This window comes from Corythoichthys intestinalis, chromosome 22, assembly GCF_030265065.1.
Source record: "Corythoichthys intestinalis isolate RoL2023-P3 chromosome 22, ASM3026506v1, whole genome shotgun sequence".
In the NCBI taxonomy this organism is placed as follows: domain Eukaryota; kingdom Metazoa; phylum Chordata; class Actinopteri; order Syngnathiformes; family Syngnathidae; genus Corythoichthys; species Corythoichthys intestinalis.
In genome coordinates this window covers 14,949,629-14,968,229 of record NC_080416.1, presented here as the reverse complement: position 1 = coordinate 14,968,229, position 18,601 = coordinate 14,949,629, and the positions used below count along the sequence as shown (strand labels likewise).

The 18,601-nt window shown below is 39.6% G+C and overlaps 1 protein-coding gene across 8 annotated transcripts in view; it reads left to right on the top strand.

The window, feature by feature from the left end:
* ptk2aa (protein tyrosine kinase 2aa) overlaps nt 1-18,601 on the top strand; it is an 85,146-nt gene that overhangs the window by 27,925 nt on the left and 38,620 nt on the right. For 2 of the 8 annotated variants that reach the window (XM_057827506.1, XM_057827505.1), the window contains exons 1-7: nt 2,026-3,067; nt 3,370-3,617; nt 7,685-7,857; nt 8,348-8,435; nt 9,241-9,320; nt 9,505-9,567; nt 13,730-13,784. In XM_057827506.1, coding sequence (XP_057683489.1) covers nt 2,881-3,067; nt 3,370-3,617; nt 7,685-7,857; nt 8,348-8,435; nt 9,241-9,320; nt 9,505-9,567; nt 13,730-13,784 — 894 coding nt within the window. In that variant the 5' untranslated portion in view covers nt 2,026-2,880. Of the gene's footprint in view, nt 1-2,018; nt 3,068-3,369; nt 3,618-7,684; nt 7,858-8,347; nt 8,436-9,240; nt 9,321-9,504; nt 9,568-13,729; nt 13,785-18,601 lie in introns of those variants that run through there. The other 6 variants (XM_057827509.1, XM_057827508.1, XM_057827510.1 and 3 more) reach the window with 5 other exon arrangements.

Genomic DNA, 18,601 nt, shown 5'->3' with positions numbered 1-18,601 from the left:
GAGGTGCAAACCCAAGTGACGGAAGCAGTGGAGCATATTATTTATGTGCACTGTTTTTCAGTTCATCCATCCGTGTGCTAATTACAAATTATGTGTAGTGCCAAGCTAATTTTTTAGGCGAAAATGAAACACTTGGTAACACTTTACAATAAGGGTCCCTTAATTAACATTAGTTAATGCATTTTTAGACAATAACGTTTAAGTAACATTACAATAATTAATATAATTGCTTATCTAACATTTATTAATATATTAATTAACATGAGGTAATGCATTAGTTGATGCATTAGTTAATGCATTAGTTGATGCATTAGTTAATGCATTAGTTAATGCATTAGTTAATGCATAACCAGACAGTAACTAATGGTTTGGTAAAATTAAAAAAAAATAAAATAAAAATAGGCCTATCTAGGGTTAGGGTTTGTTAACTTAGCATTTATAATTTCTTAGTTAAGGGACACATATGCTACACTTTACAATGAGGGTCCAAAAAGCATTCAGTAATGGTTAATAAAGGTTAAGGAGGGGGACTTAAGCATTTATAATTTCTTATTTAAGGGACACATGTGCTACACTTTACAATAAGGGTCCAAAAAACATTCAGTAATGGTTAATTAAGGTTAATACTTATGAGGGACGTTCACGTGAAATAATACCATACTTAAGGTTAGGTTAGAGACACCCAAGGACTCACAGAGCACTGGTTTTCATTTTGATAATAACATAATCACTTACTAGTACGGTAGTACCAGTATACAATAATAACTATTTATTAATGCACTAATGTATATGTGAATCAATGTTAACTAATGTATTATATATATTATATATTATAAACTAACCTTAAGTATGGTATTATTTCACGTGAACGTGCCTCATAAGTATTAATTAACCTTAATTAACCATTACTGAATGTTTTTTTGGACCCTTATTGTAAAGTGTAGCACACGTATCCCTTAACTAAGACATTTTAAAACCTTAAGTCCCCCCCCTCCCCCCCTCTTAACCTTTAATAACCATTACTGAATGCTTTTTAGACCCTTATTGTGAAGTGTAGTACATGTCTCCCTTAATTAAGAAGTTATAAATGCTTAAGCCCCTCAAACCCTAAACCGTAACCCTATATAGGCCGATATATCTTCTTAATTTTGAAGAATGAATGAATGAATTTATTGTCATCATCATCAGTATCATTGACAGTTACAGAGTGTGGGATAGTTTCGCCAGAAAGGAGAAACATTGACACAGAATATGGAATAATTTGCCCAAAAAGAGACGATGACGGACAAAGGAAGACGGGGAAAAAAGCAAATGCTTATCGATACCCGTCCCCCAACAGCCCGGGACGCACAGTCTAGCATGTTAGTGTTGCATAGTCCATTTTTTTACTCATATATCTTTCAAAAAGTCATTGATTGCCATGGCATTTCGCAATATTGTCAATTTGAGTAGGTTCATTGGATAGGTTGATTTCCAAGTGTAGGGTGGATGGCCGGGGGTATCATGGAGGCCCACGTCTGCTGTATCCGCTTCGGAAGATTAGTCATCATCCTCCCTTGCCCGGTTCCCGCGAGCGAGCCTTTCATGATCCCGGATCTCCGTGATGATTTTCGTGACCATTTGAGCGGTGGCATCACTTAACGCTGCTTGTTCCTTCGTCACCTGGGAGAATTTGTCGCCGTTGTTACGAGCAATCTCCATTGCCTCGTTGAGTTGACGCTTCATTCTCATCGAGAATCGGTGTACTTAGAGAGCACCAAGAAGCAGCAGGAAGGCGAGCGCCATCAGAGAGCCGAAGATAAAGAGGTCCTCGACGTCCTCAATCTGGAGAGACGTTAAGCATATGGGCCTCCATTTTCCCCAGGCATCCTCCACATATCCAGACGTGAAGGTGTTGGCCGGACATGGCCGTTGGTTTGGTGTAGGTCTCATTGTAGAAAATATTTTGTCCAATGAGCTAAGTGTCCAGTCAAGGAGTCAAAGATTTGACCAAACTATTAGTTACTGTCTGGTTATGCATTAACTAATGTATTAACTAATGCATCAACTAATGCATTAACTCATGTTAATTCATATATTGATAAATGTTAGATAAGCAATTATATTAATTATTGTAATGTTACTTAAACATGAGTTATTGTCTAAAAATGCATTAACTTATGTTAATTAAGGGACCCTTATTGTAAAGTGTTACCAAACACTTTTATAATTAGACATTTTTGCTGTGGTTTGGGCTGTTTTGTATTTTCACTTTTTAGAGTCGCATTTGACTAAAAATGGAACATGAAAGCAAATAGGAAACACTTGACTTACAAATGGATAAAAGTGGGAGGGTTTATCCAAATAACGACCTAGTGATTAGCATATTCCTCCTCCTCTCGCCTCTCTCCAAGTCCTCATTCAACTTTCACCCGTGCCGCATTTGTCCTCCTTTTCCTCTCATTCTTCCGCCGGACAATGGCAGCCTTCCCCGTCGTCCCTGAATCTCTCGCTTCCGTTGCTCTCTTTCATTACACACGGCGGTCGCGGAACAAGAGGACGACTTTCCATTGGCTCCTCGCTAATTGTGTCTAGCTTGCTCCAATTGCACGTCTACAGGCCTAAAAAAGTTGGATTTTTTTGCTGCGAACTATCGTCGCAAGAGAGAGCAGGTTGGACTTATCTAAATTCTCTCCCAAGTGACGGTCACGTCACACTTCCACGGCAACGGTGTAACTATGGAGCGAAGGCATGGGACAGGAACAGCCCAGTTACAAACAGCGTGCTTGTAGACAGAAAAGGGGGCCGTCTTGGGGAGCGGAGAAGAGAATGAGGATCCCAAGCTAAGGACTCTAATGTGAAATGATCAAAATTTGCAACTTTTGAAGGATCTGCTCTGTTATGCCACTGAAAGCGGCGGATTTTTCAATTACATCCCCCTCGTGCGGGACGAGGTGCAGCGTCATGCGTGTTTGTGAGGCCACCAGCTGTCTGTCTGTGTTTGGCGGTGACGGACACAGGGAGGGATTGACATGTGTTTCCATGGCAATGAGCGGCTGCAGCCCCTTTCCCGTGTGTTGGGGCCGAGGTAGGGCAGAAACCTCCCTAATCGGTCGATTCAACAACAGCGGTTCTCTTGTCAGAAATGAGCATATTTTGGTTGTTTTCTCTGAAACACCAAGGCCTTGTCAATTGTTAAGGTTCCTTCACTCAATTGAAGGTGCACACATGACGACAAGAGCCTTTCCCAGATGAGTTTAATTCCAGGAAGTGTGTCAATGTCAGGAAAAATAACCGCCTGTAGTCTATTGTCTTGCTTCGCTCATAGAATGGATGAGCTTTGACCTAACTCAAATAATCTCAACGTGGGAAATCATGTTTGTTTTCCAGAATATGACAGACACTTAGCGGCGGCGGTGTCAGCAGGGAAAACCATGGCGACGCCCTACATGGATCCCAACCTCAATCACGCCATGCTAGACGGCAGCGCCAAGTCGCGACTCAGTGCCGGGGCGTCGGACCGTATCGTCGGCGGGTCCGTGGACAGGGTCCTGAAGGTTTTCCACCACTTTGAGATCAACACGGAACTTAGCAGCTGGTCCTCCAACATCCGATATGGAGATGCCACCGATGTCCGGGTAAGGTCAAAATCTACTGTACTCCAAACGACACCACAGAAAATACCCTCTTTATCTGGGTCACTCCCCCCTCTTCTTCACCTCTGCGGGAATTTTTACATGGTAACACACATGCTCCCGTGAGCATTAATGTGCATGTGATGTCTGGCAGCTTGTTTGGGTGTGAACGTCATCTTAAATTTGTTGAAGTTGGAGACAGGCATGCATAAAAGGATGAACATTGGGTAATATTTCGATATTTGACTCCAAAACGATAGTTAATTTGAATAATATGTAGGGCTGCAGCTATCGAATATTTTAGTAATCGAGTAATCGACTGAAAATTCTATCGATTAATCGAGTAATCGGATAAAACAAATATATTTTTAGGTGAAGAGCAATTATAAATATACATGAGAAAACAAGACATTTCATCTAATCTTGATCCATTTTCAGTCAATCAATATTTTTATTTTCGATGTATATTGTTGAAAACGGTCAACAATTGCATCTCAGATGTAACTAGAATAAAAAATAATTCACTGCTTTCACTCAAAAAACTTTTAGATCTTATTAAAGAAAAAAAAAAAAAAATTTATATATATCTTACCTAAAAATGCCGTTACGCTTGATAACACACATCACTTAAAAGTTAGGATTTTTTTCCCACGTGTTTCAATTGAATTTCTCTTTGTGTCAAGCCATTTTTAAGTTCTAGTTAAGTTTGAAGTTAGTCTAAACTGTAAGTCCTGATAGGATTTGGAGTTTTTGCAGTGTTCAAAATAAATGTATCATACAGGCTGTATTGGAGAACATTAGGGACCAGTGCTACTTGGTATTTTATCCAGCAATGACTACTGAGCTAAAATTGATAGTTAGCATGATTAAGTTTTTATTTTACACCCTCATCACTCCACAATGCTATGTTATGTTAAAACCTGAATGTAAGACACGTTAGCCACGCATCGACAGTGGTCATAATTAATTGTAACCTAGCCCTCCCCAGGGGTAACGTTACATGAGCTAGTAGCGACATTAACGTTAATCTTATTTATTAGCGCTTAGCGCTCTTTATTAGCGCTTAGCGCTCTACTGCTTTAAGATGGCGGCGGTTTACTAACGCTGCCCAGACGCGGCCGAGTCTGTCAAATCGCATCTAGTTCAACATACATGTGATCTCTATGAGACTCAGACGCTACCTGTACCAACGTAGCATCGTGCGGGCTAGTATTTAGCAACGTCGGCGTCGTTTGTGTCGGCTGCAGTAAGTTTTTTTCCCCTTCTTCCTCTCCGCACGTGACAGCGCGTTGTCCCGCATTAAAAGTAGTCCGAGCAAAACGTGATGCTTAGAGCTGTCAAAATAAACGATTACTCGAGGTGAATAAAATTACTCGGATCAGTTTTTAAACTCGAGTTACTCGAGTTGCTCGAGTACTCGTTTCAGCTCTAATAATATGAAAATATACTGAACTCTGCTAATAATTTTAGACTCAACGATGCAGAAAGTCCAGAGTAAACCAGGGATATGATAAATTTCCACACAACACAAACATATGGTGCAGAAATGTATCATAAACTCCACCATCAGTTGACAAGAGAGCTCCCACAGACATTGCGCCACACCTTCCCGTAGGGGGCCGACACAGGCAGAACGTTGAGTTGGCTTTCACTGTGATAAACTCAAACACACACTGCGTTCTAACGCCGGATTTAGGTGGAAACAGGACGAAGGTTTTACTGCATACAAGCAGGCAGGAGTGTCTCAGGCGTGATTTGGTTGAGGAGTCAAGGTATTCAAGGTAAAATTAGTGTAACTTTGGCTTGAAATATGTACGTAAAAAGAATATTTACTGCCCGTTTTTTGCTTTTAACCAAGAATCTAAATAATGTTACGTTCATATCTAAATAAATTCCGCAATTTTATGCATTTATTTACAAGAATTTTCAACTTAAAAAGCTCTTTGTGTCGTGACGGCCACCATGTTCGATTACATAATACCGTAATTTGTGCTTGAAATATTTACGTAAGATGAACGATAACTGCCCGTTTTTTTGCTTTTAACCAAGATACCATAATTTGTGCTTGAAATATTTACGTAAAATGAACGATAACTGCCCGTTTTTTTGCTTTTAACCAAGAATCTAGACTTTTTTACGTTCATATCTGTAGAAATTCCGCGATTTAACCATTTATTTACAAGAACTTAAAAAGCTCTTTGGTTGGTGATTGCCGCCATGTTGGATTTTGTATCTCTACACATGACATTTAAGTTGATATTTCTGGCAAAAACTTACATCATATGTTAAAAATTGCTATTGATCCTGAAAATATTGGTGATTATCTCTGCATTTTGTGATTTTTGAGGATCCAGCGTAAAATCTGAGAATTTTATAGCCATTTTAAGTTCCAGAATGTGGAAGAAAAAAAACTGAAAATCACATTGTTTGATTTTTAAAGAATTTATTTACAAATCATGGTGGAAAATAAGTATTTGGTCAATACCAAAAGTTCATCTCAATACTTTGTTATGTACCCTTTGTTGGAAATGACTGAGGCCAAACGTTTTCTGTAACTCTTCACAAGCTTTTCACACACTGTTGCTGGTATTTATGCCCATTCCTCCATGCAGATCTCCTCTAGAGCAGGTATGTTTTGGGTCTGTTGTTGGGCAACAGGGACTTTCAACTCCCTCCACAGATTTTCTATGGGGTTGGGATCTGGAGACTGGCTAGGCCACTCCAGGACCTTGAAATGCTTCTTACGAAGCCACTCCTTTGTTGCCCTGGCTGTGTGTTTGGGATCATTGTCATTCTGAAAGACCCAGCCCCGTCTCATCTTCAATGCCCTTGCTGATGGAAGGAGATTTTCACTCAAAATCTCTCGATACATGGCCCCATTCATTCTTTCCTTTACACAGATCAGTCGTCCTGGTCCCCTTGCAGAAAAACACCCCCAAAGTATGATGTTTCCACCCTCATGCTTCACAGTGTGTATGGTGTTCCTCGGATGCAATTGAGTATTCTTTCTCCTCCAAACACGAGAACCTGTGTTTCTACCAAAAAGTTCTATTTTGGTTTCATCTGACCATAACACATTCTCCCAGTCTTCTTCTGGATCATCCAAATGCTCTCTGGCGAACCGCAGACGGGCCTGGACGTGTACTGGCTTCAGCAGGGGGTTACGTCTGGCAGTGCAGGATTTGAGTCCCTGGCGGCGCATTGTGTTACTGATAGTAGCCTTTGTTACTGTGGTCCCAGCTCTCTGTAGGTCATTCACTAGGTCCCCCCGTGTGGTTCTGGGATTTTTGCTCACCGTTCTTGTTATTATTTTGACGCCACGGGGTGAGATCTTCCTTGAAGCCCCAGATCGAGGGAGATTATCAGTGGTCTTGTATGTCTTCTATTTTCTAATAATTACTCCCACAGTTGATTTCTTTACACCAAGCGTTTTACCTATTGCAGATTCGCTGTCTTCCCAGCCTGGTGCAGGTCTACAATTTTGTCTCTGGTGTCCTTTGACAGCTCTTTAGTCTTGGCCATAGGGGAGTTTGGAGTGTGACTGACTGAGGTTGTGGACAGGGGTCTTTTATACCGATAATGAGTTAAAACAGGTGCCATTAATACAGGTAACGAGTGGAGCCTCGTTAGACCTTGTTAGACCTAGTTAGAAGTTAGACCTCTTTGACAGCCAGAAATCTTGCTTGTTTGTAGGTGACCAAATACTTATTTTCCACTCTGATTTGGAAATAAATTCTTTAAAAATCAAACAATGTGATTTTCTGTTTTTTTTCCACATTCTGTCTCTCATGGTTGAGGTTTACCTATGTTGACAATTACAGGCCTCTCTAATCTTTTCAAGGAGGAGAACTTGCAGAATCGGTGGTTGACTAAATACTTATTTGCCCCACTGTATATGCCTAAGGGAGGGTCCTTTTTTGGTTTTAGGTCGCTAGTGGCTTTGGTTTTGAAAATATTTAAATTTTAAGTTATATACAATAGGCCCCCTACGGATTGGTCCCGTGTCCCGTCCACTGAAAGTGAAGTCTATGAATGTATCAAACCGTAAGTGAGGCCTTCCTTGTTCACAGGGAATCATCCAGAAGATCCTCGACATACACAAGGTGCGCTGGACGTCATGTTTCGGCCTGCGTCTTAGCAGCAGCGGCCAACCAAGAGACCAAGTGCACTGGCTTCATCCCGACATGGGCGTGTCGCATGTCCGCGAGAAATACGAACAAGCGCACCCCAACGAGGAGTGGAGGTCAGTGAGTTTTCACCTCGGGATTTCAGTTAATTCGCAACGTTGTTCCTGTTCCACAATGCAGTTTAAAGATTCATTTGAGCCGTCTTTCTGTGAAGAATGTGACCAAGCCCTACGTGAAGAAAAACTTCAAAATATGCATTGAGCTTATGTTACAGTTTGACAAAACCACAGCTAGCTTCCTTTCGCTGTGTGCCCGTGGCGAATGGAAAAGCAGAAGGAGTGATTTACTGGGGACGTCTCATGAAAAATCCAGTGGGCCCCGTCTGTTGTGTGGTATTAAAATGCTCGTGGATCACTTTTATTGTGGTGGTCGCTGCTAATGCCATTGTGTGTTCTAGACCTTTTGCACTGTGAACGTAGAAAAAGAGAGGGAAGCAGATGTCACCTTTTGTCTGAGTCAACAACTCTTTTCTCCTTGTGTGATAATGTAACCCCTTCCTTAACATGTCTTACCCTCTGAATTGCCCATCCAATTTGCTCTCTGCAGGTATGAACTAAGAATTCGATACCTCCCGAAAGGCTTCATGCAGCAGTTTACAGAAGACAAACCTACACTCAGTTACTTTTACCACCAGGTAGACACACACACAAATACATACTTTATACACATGTATTTAATCTTTCAACATGAAACATATGGCGCGGCTTGCCGACTGTTTGCCTTGAAGTCATCTAGGTCAGTAGGACTGTTGTGTTTGTCAGAGTGCCATTTGTCGCTTGGCAATATGAATCAGTGTCTTTAGATAAACACATACGTTTGTTGTAGTGCTGCAACGATTAATCGATTAACTTGAGTAATTCGATTAGAAAAAAGATTCAAAGTAAATTTTGCTGGTTCGAGTATTTGTTTGATTAAAGTGGCGTTGTTATGTGTTGTTTTGAAAGTGTTTGCATTTAGTTTTGTTGGTTTGGGTGGATACACTGCCCTCTAGTGGCAAGAGTGAATATTCATTTCACATGGTTGAATCCAGCTGCTCCCTGTTAAGTTTTTATTTTTGAGCTAATGTTTTTTTTTTGTAATGCAATCGTAATTTAGTTTTTATTATGTATATTTAGCTGTTTTTTTTGTGGGAATATGTGTTTGAACCATTTGTTAAGAGCATTGTAAAAAAATAAAATAAACAAAAGTTAGCATTTTATAGCATTTAAGCTAGCGGACTTTTGCTATATAAGTTAGCCAATTGTGCTTTTGTTTTAATTAGATCCTCATTTATTAATTTTTTTATACCGTTTGAGACCCAGCTCAGGTATTTTAATGTTTTATGTTCCTTATCCGATAACTCGAGTATTCGAGCTAACTAGTCATCGATTAATCAACTGCTAAAATAATCGATAGCTGCAGCCCTAGTTTGTTGCTTATACATTTCATTTGGCACCCAGGTGAAAAATGACTATATGGCACAGAACGGGGATCAAGTGGAGCAAGATGTCGCCCTGAAACTGGGATGCCTGGAGATAAGGTGAGATGTTGTTTTACGATTTTGTAATGATATTTTTGCACCCAGTTTTTGGATGGGATTCCATGAGAATGCGCAGATGTACTAAATGATTTGATTTCCTCCGAGACCAATGACGGCTTGGGACCCTGCTGTTTTGCAAGGATGATTTAATGTTAAGGCAGATGTGCTCTGCTCTGATTTCCAGGAGGTTCTTTAAAGAGATGAGGGGAAATGCCTTGGACAAGAAGTCCAACTATGAGCTACTAGAGTAAGTACTTTTGGTTTCAGTCAGCTTCTTCTTCTTGTTAGTATGTTTTGCAACTCAGCTAGTTCCACGCATTTCAATGTTTATTCACGTTCAATGTGGCAATTACTCATGATGACAAAACTGCTTCACGCTCCATGTGGCAATCTGCTGGCTGTTAGACGGCTAGCGCTAACAAACCGGGCGCCTTAACGAGGCTGCTTGGCTCCGATTCTAATGAGCTGCCCGATTCTGCCGTAGTCTTTTCTTTCAGGCTCAACAGCCTAATGAGAACGCCGATGAACTGAGAAAGAATGTCCAGTCGTTATATAGCCTGCTTTCTGTTCTTCTCATTTCTGTGACCTTGTCTCAATTCATATTTTGTTTTGAGAAGACCTTGAGGGCGAAGTACTGTAAGACTTAGACAGTTAGCATACTTGATCAGTTTTGAGTTCATTAAAAATTCTAAATGCAAACTTTATGCAAGCTTTTTTTCCCCCGCAAATACTCCACAGCTAAAAGTAGTGATATTTTCAAAGTAAGATACAATTTTGTCATTTTACTGGTTGACTCTATTGTTGCTCAAAACATGTATTAATTGCAAAGGTGATGTTTAAAATAAACTGATTACTTTATTATTAAAGTAACTATTATTATATATAATTATCGGTTACTTTTTACTATTTTTTTTCCCTTTGCCGCCTCAACATAAGAATGCCAACAGAAAAATGTCATTGCATGTCATTAACTTAAATTTAAAGGGGAAGATAAGAATTTTTCACATAAGCCTGGAGCCCTTTAAACTAACAAATAACTGACAAACTGCATGGAATTTGTTGAAATCAACTTCACCGACCAATTAAACCTCTCTAACTCAAAGATTAAGCCTAATGTAAACAATTCAGAATTTTGGGTTAGGATTAACAGCATATCAGTGCCAAAATTAAACAATACAAATTGACTGCACAGTAATCAACAACACACAAATGAATTGCACATTGTAATAAACATAAAGGTGGGGGCCAACGCGGATGCGCGCGCACAACCCGGAAGTACGTAGTACACACACGTGGTCAATTTAGCCAAAAAACGTGGCGGCAGCTAAGCACTTTACACTCAATCGGACTTACAACATATCCCGAAGATGCTAAACGAACGCGTCACCTCAACACGAACACGAATATGATGTAAACAATGGTCGCCGACTACGCGGTGTTGCAACAGCAGAGCTACGAAACGGCCACGCATGTTCGCTGCTCCAACCTATCGCTGGAACCCTTCAGAATGAGGGAAAAATACTCACACTCATTCATGGACACACACAGATCAACATTCTCTTGCACATCTTAACAGCTGGCTCGAATGCACACTCCCGCGCTCGCACACACCTTTCTCTGACCAAAACAGGAAGAACTATGAGCGGTTACCATGGAAACTAACACATAGCGGGGAACTTTCTAACATTTTCTATTGAAAATGCTCTTTGTACATGACTACAATATTCTTCATTCTACATACATTATGAGGCAATAACAAAATAGTAACGCACAGACACTAAGGAAACTAACTTTAATCAGATTACTCGTTACTAAAAGAAAGTAATTAGATTACAGTAACGCGTTACTTAGTAATGCGTTTGTGACAACACAAGTGGTAGGCTGATTGAACACTCCAAATTGTCCGTAGTTATGAGTGTGTGCATGAATTGTCGTTTGTCTCATTGTGTCCTGCAATTGGCTGGCAATTGAGGGTGAACCCCGCCTACTTCCCATAGTCAGCTGGGATAGGCTCCAGCCCCTCCGCGACCCTCGTGAGGATAAGCGACATGGAAAATGAATGAATGTTTAAAATATAACTAAAATCCCTCACTGTTATACAAGTAGAAGATGATGTTTACCACTAAATAATAACACTTAAGTGAAATTACTCATCTCTGAAACCTCAGTCAAATCTGACATCTGTTGGCAAACCTTTATTGTAATTTTCATGCTCATTATTATCCATTACGCAAACAGCTTGGTGCTATTTATGAAGTTTTGTTCCTTAGTGTCATGCAGAAAAATTAATCACTGTGTAATTATGCAATAAAACTAAAATAGAGTAGTTTTGATGCCCGAGACACAAATTGGACAAAAAAAAGTGCAATTTCTCGGCAAGCTCCGCTGCTCATTTTCACACTCGTCATTATCATATACAGTGCCTTGCAAAAGTATTCGGCCCCCATGAATCTTGCAACCTTTCGCCACATTTCAGGCTTCAAACATAAAGATATGAAATTTAATTTTTTTGTCAAGAATCAACAACAAGTGGGACACAATCGTGAAGTGGAACAACATTTATTGGATAATTTAAACTTTTTTAACAAATAAAAAACTGAAAAGTGGGGCGTGCAATATTATTCGGCCCCTTTACTTTCAGTGCAGCAAACTCACTCCAGAAGTTCAGTGAGGATCTCTGAATGATCCAATGTTGTCCTAAATGACCGATGATGATAAATAGAATCCACCTGTGTGTAATCAAGTCTCCGTATAAATGCACCTGCTCTGTGATAGTCTCAGGGTTCTGTTTAAAGTGTAGAGAGCATTATGAAAACCAAGGAACACACCAGGCAGGTCCGAGATACTGTTGTGGAGAAGTTTAAAGCCGGATTTGGATACAAAAAGATTTCCCAAGCTTTAAACATCTCAAGGAGCACTGTGCAAGCCATCATATTGAAATGGAAGGAGCATCAGACCACTGCAAATCTACCAAGACCCGGCCGTCCTTCCAAACGTTCTTCTCAAACAAGGAGAAAACTGATCAGAGATGCAGCCAAGAGGCCCATGATCACTCTGGATGAACTGCAGAGATCTACAGCTGAGGTGGGAGAGTCTGTCCATAGGACAACAATCAGTCGTACACTGCACAAATCTGGCCTTTATGGAAGAGTGGCAAGAAGAAAGCCATTTCTCAAAGATATCCATAAAAAGTCTCGTTTAAAGTTTGCCACAAGCCACCTGGGAGACACACCAAACATGTGGAAGAAGGTGCTCTGGTCAGATGAAACCAAAATTGAACTTTTTGGCCACAATGCAAAACGATATGGTTGGCGTAAAAGCAACACAGCTCATCACCCTGAACACACCATCCCCACTGTCAAACATGGTGGTGGCAGCATCATGGTTTGGGCCTGCTTTTCTTCAGCAGGGACAGGGAAGATGGTTAAAATTGACGGGAAGATGGATGCAGCCAAATACAGGAACATTCTGGAAGAAAACCTGTTGGTATCTGCACAAGACCTGAGACTGGGACGGAGATTTATCTTCCAACAGGACAATGATCCAAAACATAAAGCCAAATCTACAATGGAATGGTTAAAAAATAAACGTATCCAGGTGTTAGAATGGCCAAGTCAAAGTCCAGACCTCAATCCAATCGAGAATCTGTGGAAAGAGCTGAAGACTGCTGTTCACAAACACTCTCCATCCAACCTCACTGAGCTCGAGCTGTTTTGCAAGGAAGAATGGGCAAGAATGTCAGTCTCTCGATGTGCAAAACTGATAGAAGCATACCCCAAGCGACTTGCAGCTGTAATTGGAGCAAAAGGTGACACTACAAAGTATTAACGAAAGGGGGCCGAATAATATTGCACGCCCCACTTTTCAGTTTTTTATTTGTTAAAAAACTTTAAATTATCCAATAAATTTTGTTCCACTTCACGATTGTGTCCCACTTGTTGTTGATTCTTGACAAAAAATTAAAATTTTATATCTTTATGTTTGAAGCCTGAAATGTGGCGAAAGGTTGCAAGGTTCAAGGGGGCCGAATACTTTTGCAAGGCACTGTACAACAGCTACAGGCTATTCATAGAAATTTTGCATTGCTTGGAAAAATTCATGTGTATTTAAAACTGATACGTTATATACAGTAGTTAAATATTCTCATATTTCACTGAGAGCAACCAATATCTATTCCACATTCTTTCACTGGAGAAATCACCAATGACAAATAAGAGTTTTTGTTTGACTTAGCAAGTTAAACTGTTTAGTCAATAAGTCACCCTCATCGCTATTTGCTTCCCACTGTCCTCTTCCCACATGCACTTATGCATGCAACGAAACTCGGATCAGATAGTAGCATTTAACATTCCTGCCAATAGTTACAGCATTCTAACCCCCCTCCATGTTGTCTTATCCTTTGTAAACAGGAAGGATGTCGGGCTGAGGCGCTTTTTCCCCAAAGACCTGCTGGATTCAGTCAAGGTGAGAATATAATACTACAGTAATCACGTTCATATTTGTGCTTCACTAGTTTTCATCAATTCGCTTATTAACATTTCTGCAGCTATGCAATGAGAAATTTCTGTTCTCTTTCTGGAACTACCCAAAACAATGTCTAACAACAAAAGATGTGCCGTATATTAGCATATTTAGGACCGTGATGATAAGATGTTTTTTTTTCTGGATCTATCTTTCTTCTCGATTATTCGATTCTACAATTATTCCATTCATCTAGGGCAGGGGTCAGCAACTTGAGATACTCAAGGAGCCATTTTGACCCTCTCCCGCCAAAATAAAAATACCAGGAGCCACCAAGGCACATTGACGTCAAACATTTTAATGAGCTGTAACTAAAAACATTTTTTGGGTTCATCTACAGTTTGCTTATTTTCTGCACCATTATCTTCAAACTTAGAATAAGGTTTGAAAACTGTACAATTCAATTTAAATCCAAAAGAAATACTCGTTACTCAGTGATTGCCTTTCACAGTGATGAATGTCGGCTTGATCGATTCAATCATGATTTCCATTTATGGCAGAAGCATGAAAAGACCTTACATCGCCCCTACCAACATGGCCTCAGGGTGGCCATGTTGGGAGGAGCGACATTCCCATCAAAGTCAATACATTGACGTTAAAATGAAGTAAGAACCAGGTTATTGTTCAACCGATTACTTTACGTTATCAATGATTTACCTTTGCCAGCCATTGATGGCATTTGACATCCAATCCATTTGATTTTAGCGATGTTTTTTGGTGCAGAATGAAAAGTAGAGGTGCTGAGATTGACCGTTGGGGAATGCCACAGCTCATAACTAGGGCTGTTAAAATTATCGCGTTAACGGGCGGTAATTTATTTTTTAAATTAATCACGGGACGTAATTAACACACATGCCCCGCTCAAACAGACTTAAATGACAGCAAAGTGTCATGTCAACTTGTTACTTGTGTTGTTTGGTATTTTGTCGCCCTCTGCTGGCGCTTGGGTGTAACTGATTTTATGGGTTTCAGCTCCATGAGCATTGTGTAATTATTGACATCAACAATGGCGAGCTACTAGTTTATTTTTTGATTAAAAATTTTACAAATTTTATTAAAACGAAAACATTAAGAGGGGTTTTAATATAAAATTTCTATAACTTGTACTAACATTTATCTTTTAAGAACTACAAGTCTTTCTATCCATGGATTGCTTTAACAGAATGTTAATGTTAATTTATTGTTATAATAAACAAATACGGTACTTATATACAGTATGTTGAATGTATATATCCGTCTTGTGTCTTATCTTTCCATTCCAACAATAATTTACAGAAAACTAGGGCATATTTTATAGATGGTTTGAATTGCGATTAATTACTTTTTAAGCTGTGATTAACTCGATTAAAAATTTTAATCATTTGACAGCCCTACTCATAACTCATTCCCTGTTCAAATAGACTGGACGTATACTAGTGATGAACTCATTGAAATCACAGCCGAAGGATGATTGGGCGTTTAACATTGTCAATGGCACTTTAAAAGTTCACTGCTATAGTCACGAAGAGCGGCAAAAGAATAAAAGAGCCATATGTGGCTCTTGAGCCGCAGGTTGCAGACCCCTGATCTAGGGCTGCAAGTAACGAGTATTTTCACGCTAGGATAATCTAACCATTAGTCTGATAAATGTCACTTTTTTTTTAATTACCTTCATAATTTACCTTGAAGTTGTTTTAGGCATGTTGTAAGTAAGGAACAATGCAGGCAAAACGGATGACTTTCCCTTCAAAAATATTTTATTACAGCTTCCTTGCTTAACTGTAGTCTACAACTGTATCGATTATCAAATTAGTTGGCAACTAATGTTTTAATTGATTTTAATCAATTTAATCGATTAGTCTTATTAAAAGGTAGTTGAGACAGTAAGATCTCCAAAATTTGCAAAAATGTGAATTGTTTTGGGCTGCAGCTATCGATTTATTTTAGTAGCCGCAGGATTCAAAATGGGGGGAAAAAAGTTGCAGCTCATAGTGCGGAAATTACGGTAATTGGTTAACGAAATAGTAGTGATTAATTTGCTAATCGATTATTTCTTGAGTAATTGTTGCACCTCTACATTCATCTGTTGGAATCTTCAATTAATCGATTCTTTAATCATTTTAATTAGGGTTGTTCCGATCGTGTTTTTTTGCTCCCGATCCGATTGTTTTAGTTTGAGAATTTGCCGATCCCGATATTTCCCGATCCGATTGCTTTTTTTGCTCCCGATTCAATTCCAATCATTCCCGATAATTTTTCCCGATCATATACATTTTGGCAATGCATTAAGAAAAAAATTGAATAAAACTCGAACGAATATATACATTCAACATACAGTACATAATTACTGTATTTGTTTATTATGATAACAAATCCTCAAGATGGCATTTACATTATTAACATTCTTTCTGTGAGAGGGATCCACGGATAGAAAGACTTGACTTTGTATATTGTGACTAAATATTGCCATCTACTGTATTTGTTGAGCTTTCAGTAAATGATACTGCAGCCATTCAACCCAAATGCATGATGGGAAGTGGAACCATGACTGTGTGTAGTGCTACCAATTGATATATCTTCTCTGCGTTGGGAAATAACATAAGGTGCTAAGAAAAAGATCAACTGCTACCTTGCTTCCCCACATTGCTTGCCATGATATTTCTAATCGTAGGGAGAGTGATTGTAAGGTTTTAGCCAATTAAAAAAAGGCTCCAAAGGCTGCCAAAATTCGCTCTACGTATTTTATGCTGCCTTTTATCTCTCTATATAGGTAAAACGGCATCATTACAGATTGAGCGCGACAATGCGTGAGTGGGTCGTGCAGCGCATGCATTAATTGCGTTAAATATTTTAATGTGATACATTTTTAAAAAATTAATTACCGCCGTTTTCGGGATAAATTTGATAACCCTACCTTAAGCCTAAACTAAACACTGGATGAGTGTAACATATAATGTCTGTAACGTTAAATACAATTAGAAAACGATTTAATAAAAAAAAAAAAAAAATTAAAAAAGGCATGGCCGATATTTTTTTGCCGATTCCGATACTTTGAAAATGACTTGATCGGACCCGATCGATCGGCATCGATCGGGACATCTCTAATTTTAATATATATTTTTTCTAATTTATTCATATTACATAACATGTTTGATCCGATTCTTTGATTTTAATCATCAGACTGTTCCGATCCCCCCCCCCCCAATTCATCACTTCTTCGATTATGTGATTCATCTTTCGAGTATTCAGTTTTTTGATTATTTGTTTCTTCTTGTCTTTGCAAACTAGAATCTAATAAATCTAATTTAACATGAATTTTTTAAAATGTAGAATTTGGGTTGATTTAAGATTGCGTGTGTGCCAGCATAATAAGAAGGAGTGTCACAGATAAATTTACGGCACACTTTTATAGGGAGGGTGTGTTGGAAAAGGCTTGGTGACCCTAAAAGGTCTTCGTGTGGGCTGGCGGCAGGGAGACAGATGCTCTGCAGAGGGGTGCGCGAGCGCTCGTGCGCAACCTCCAGGGTCACGTTTAAACCCACTTTTTCTTTCCAACAATAACGAAAGAAGGGGGGAGGTGTGCCCCTCCTTTCGCCGTCTGCCTATCAAAACCCAGCTGCCCCCCTCTCCTCCACTCCCAGCCCTTCTCATCAGCTGCCCACTTCTTTAACTCCTCTTCACAGACAAGGCAACATAAAGACCCCTCCCCTCGTTGAGGCACCCACACGTGCAGTCAAACATCCATAAATTGTGTGATCGGACTTGAATGCAGATTTCTGGGTGGGTGTTGTAGCTCCACAGTATTTTGAGATGTTTGACTGATTAAGGAGTTGTTGTGAACATCTGCAGTTGTTTGGCACACAAGCATAGATTTGAGGTGTTTACGTCAGGGAGGTCACAGCTGTCAATTGTGTGGATGTCTTTGGAAGGGTGAAAGAAATAGGAGTCATTTAATGAGATTATTCTTTCTCAATGGACTCCACTTGGTGCACACGTGTATAGACACACACAAAAAACAGATGGCTACGGTAGTAAAGAGTGACTGATGTCAGGGCTGGTCAAAGCCTTCTAAAGAGTCTATTCACGAGGACAGGTTGGCCATCAGCTTTGGTGTTTAAAAAAACAACTTTTGTGGCATTTAAGACAGTTGTATGACATGTAATTCTTGTGCGTGCCTGCAGGGACCGCGAGTGTGTACGTATCGCTTTTAAGTGCCTGTGACACCATAAAAAAAAAAAAAAAATCTTAAAAAGCATTATTATGCGAATTAAATCATATTTATTCGACTGTATAAAACAATTTGGCAAAGCGCTTATGACGAAAAAATGAGTTTCAATCTGCCGTTTAGCTACCCCTGTCGTTATAGCACTCTGGCGCCGCCATCTGGGTGATGACGTGGGCAGGGAAAACTATTTCAGCTGATTTAGAATTGAGCACAATGGAAGAAGATTCAGAACGAGGAAAATGTGACAGAGAGCTGCAAAATGTCATCATTGTTTTTATCTCGCCAATGTTTTTACAGGGTATTCTTTTTATCTCAGTATTTTTCCCAATTGCTAAATAAATTGTAAGGTCATGACTAGGGCTACCAAAATTATCGCGTTAACGGGCGATAATTAATTTTTTAAATTAATCACGTTAAAATATTTGACGCAATTAACGCACATGCCCCGCTCAAACAGATTAAAATGACAGCACAGTGTCATGTCCACTTGTTACTTGTGTTTTTTGGTGTTTTGTCGCCCTCTGCTGGCGCTTGGGTGCGACTGATTTTATGGGTT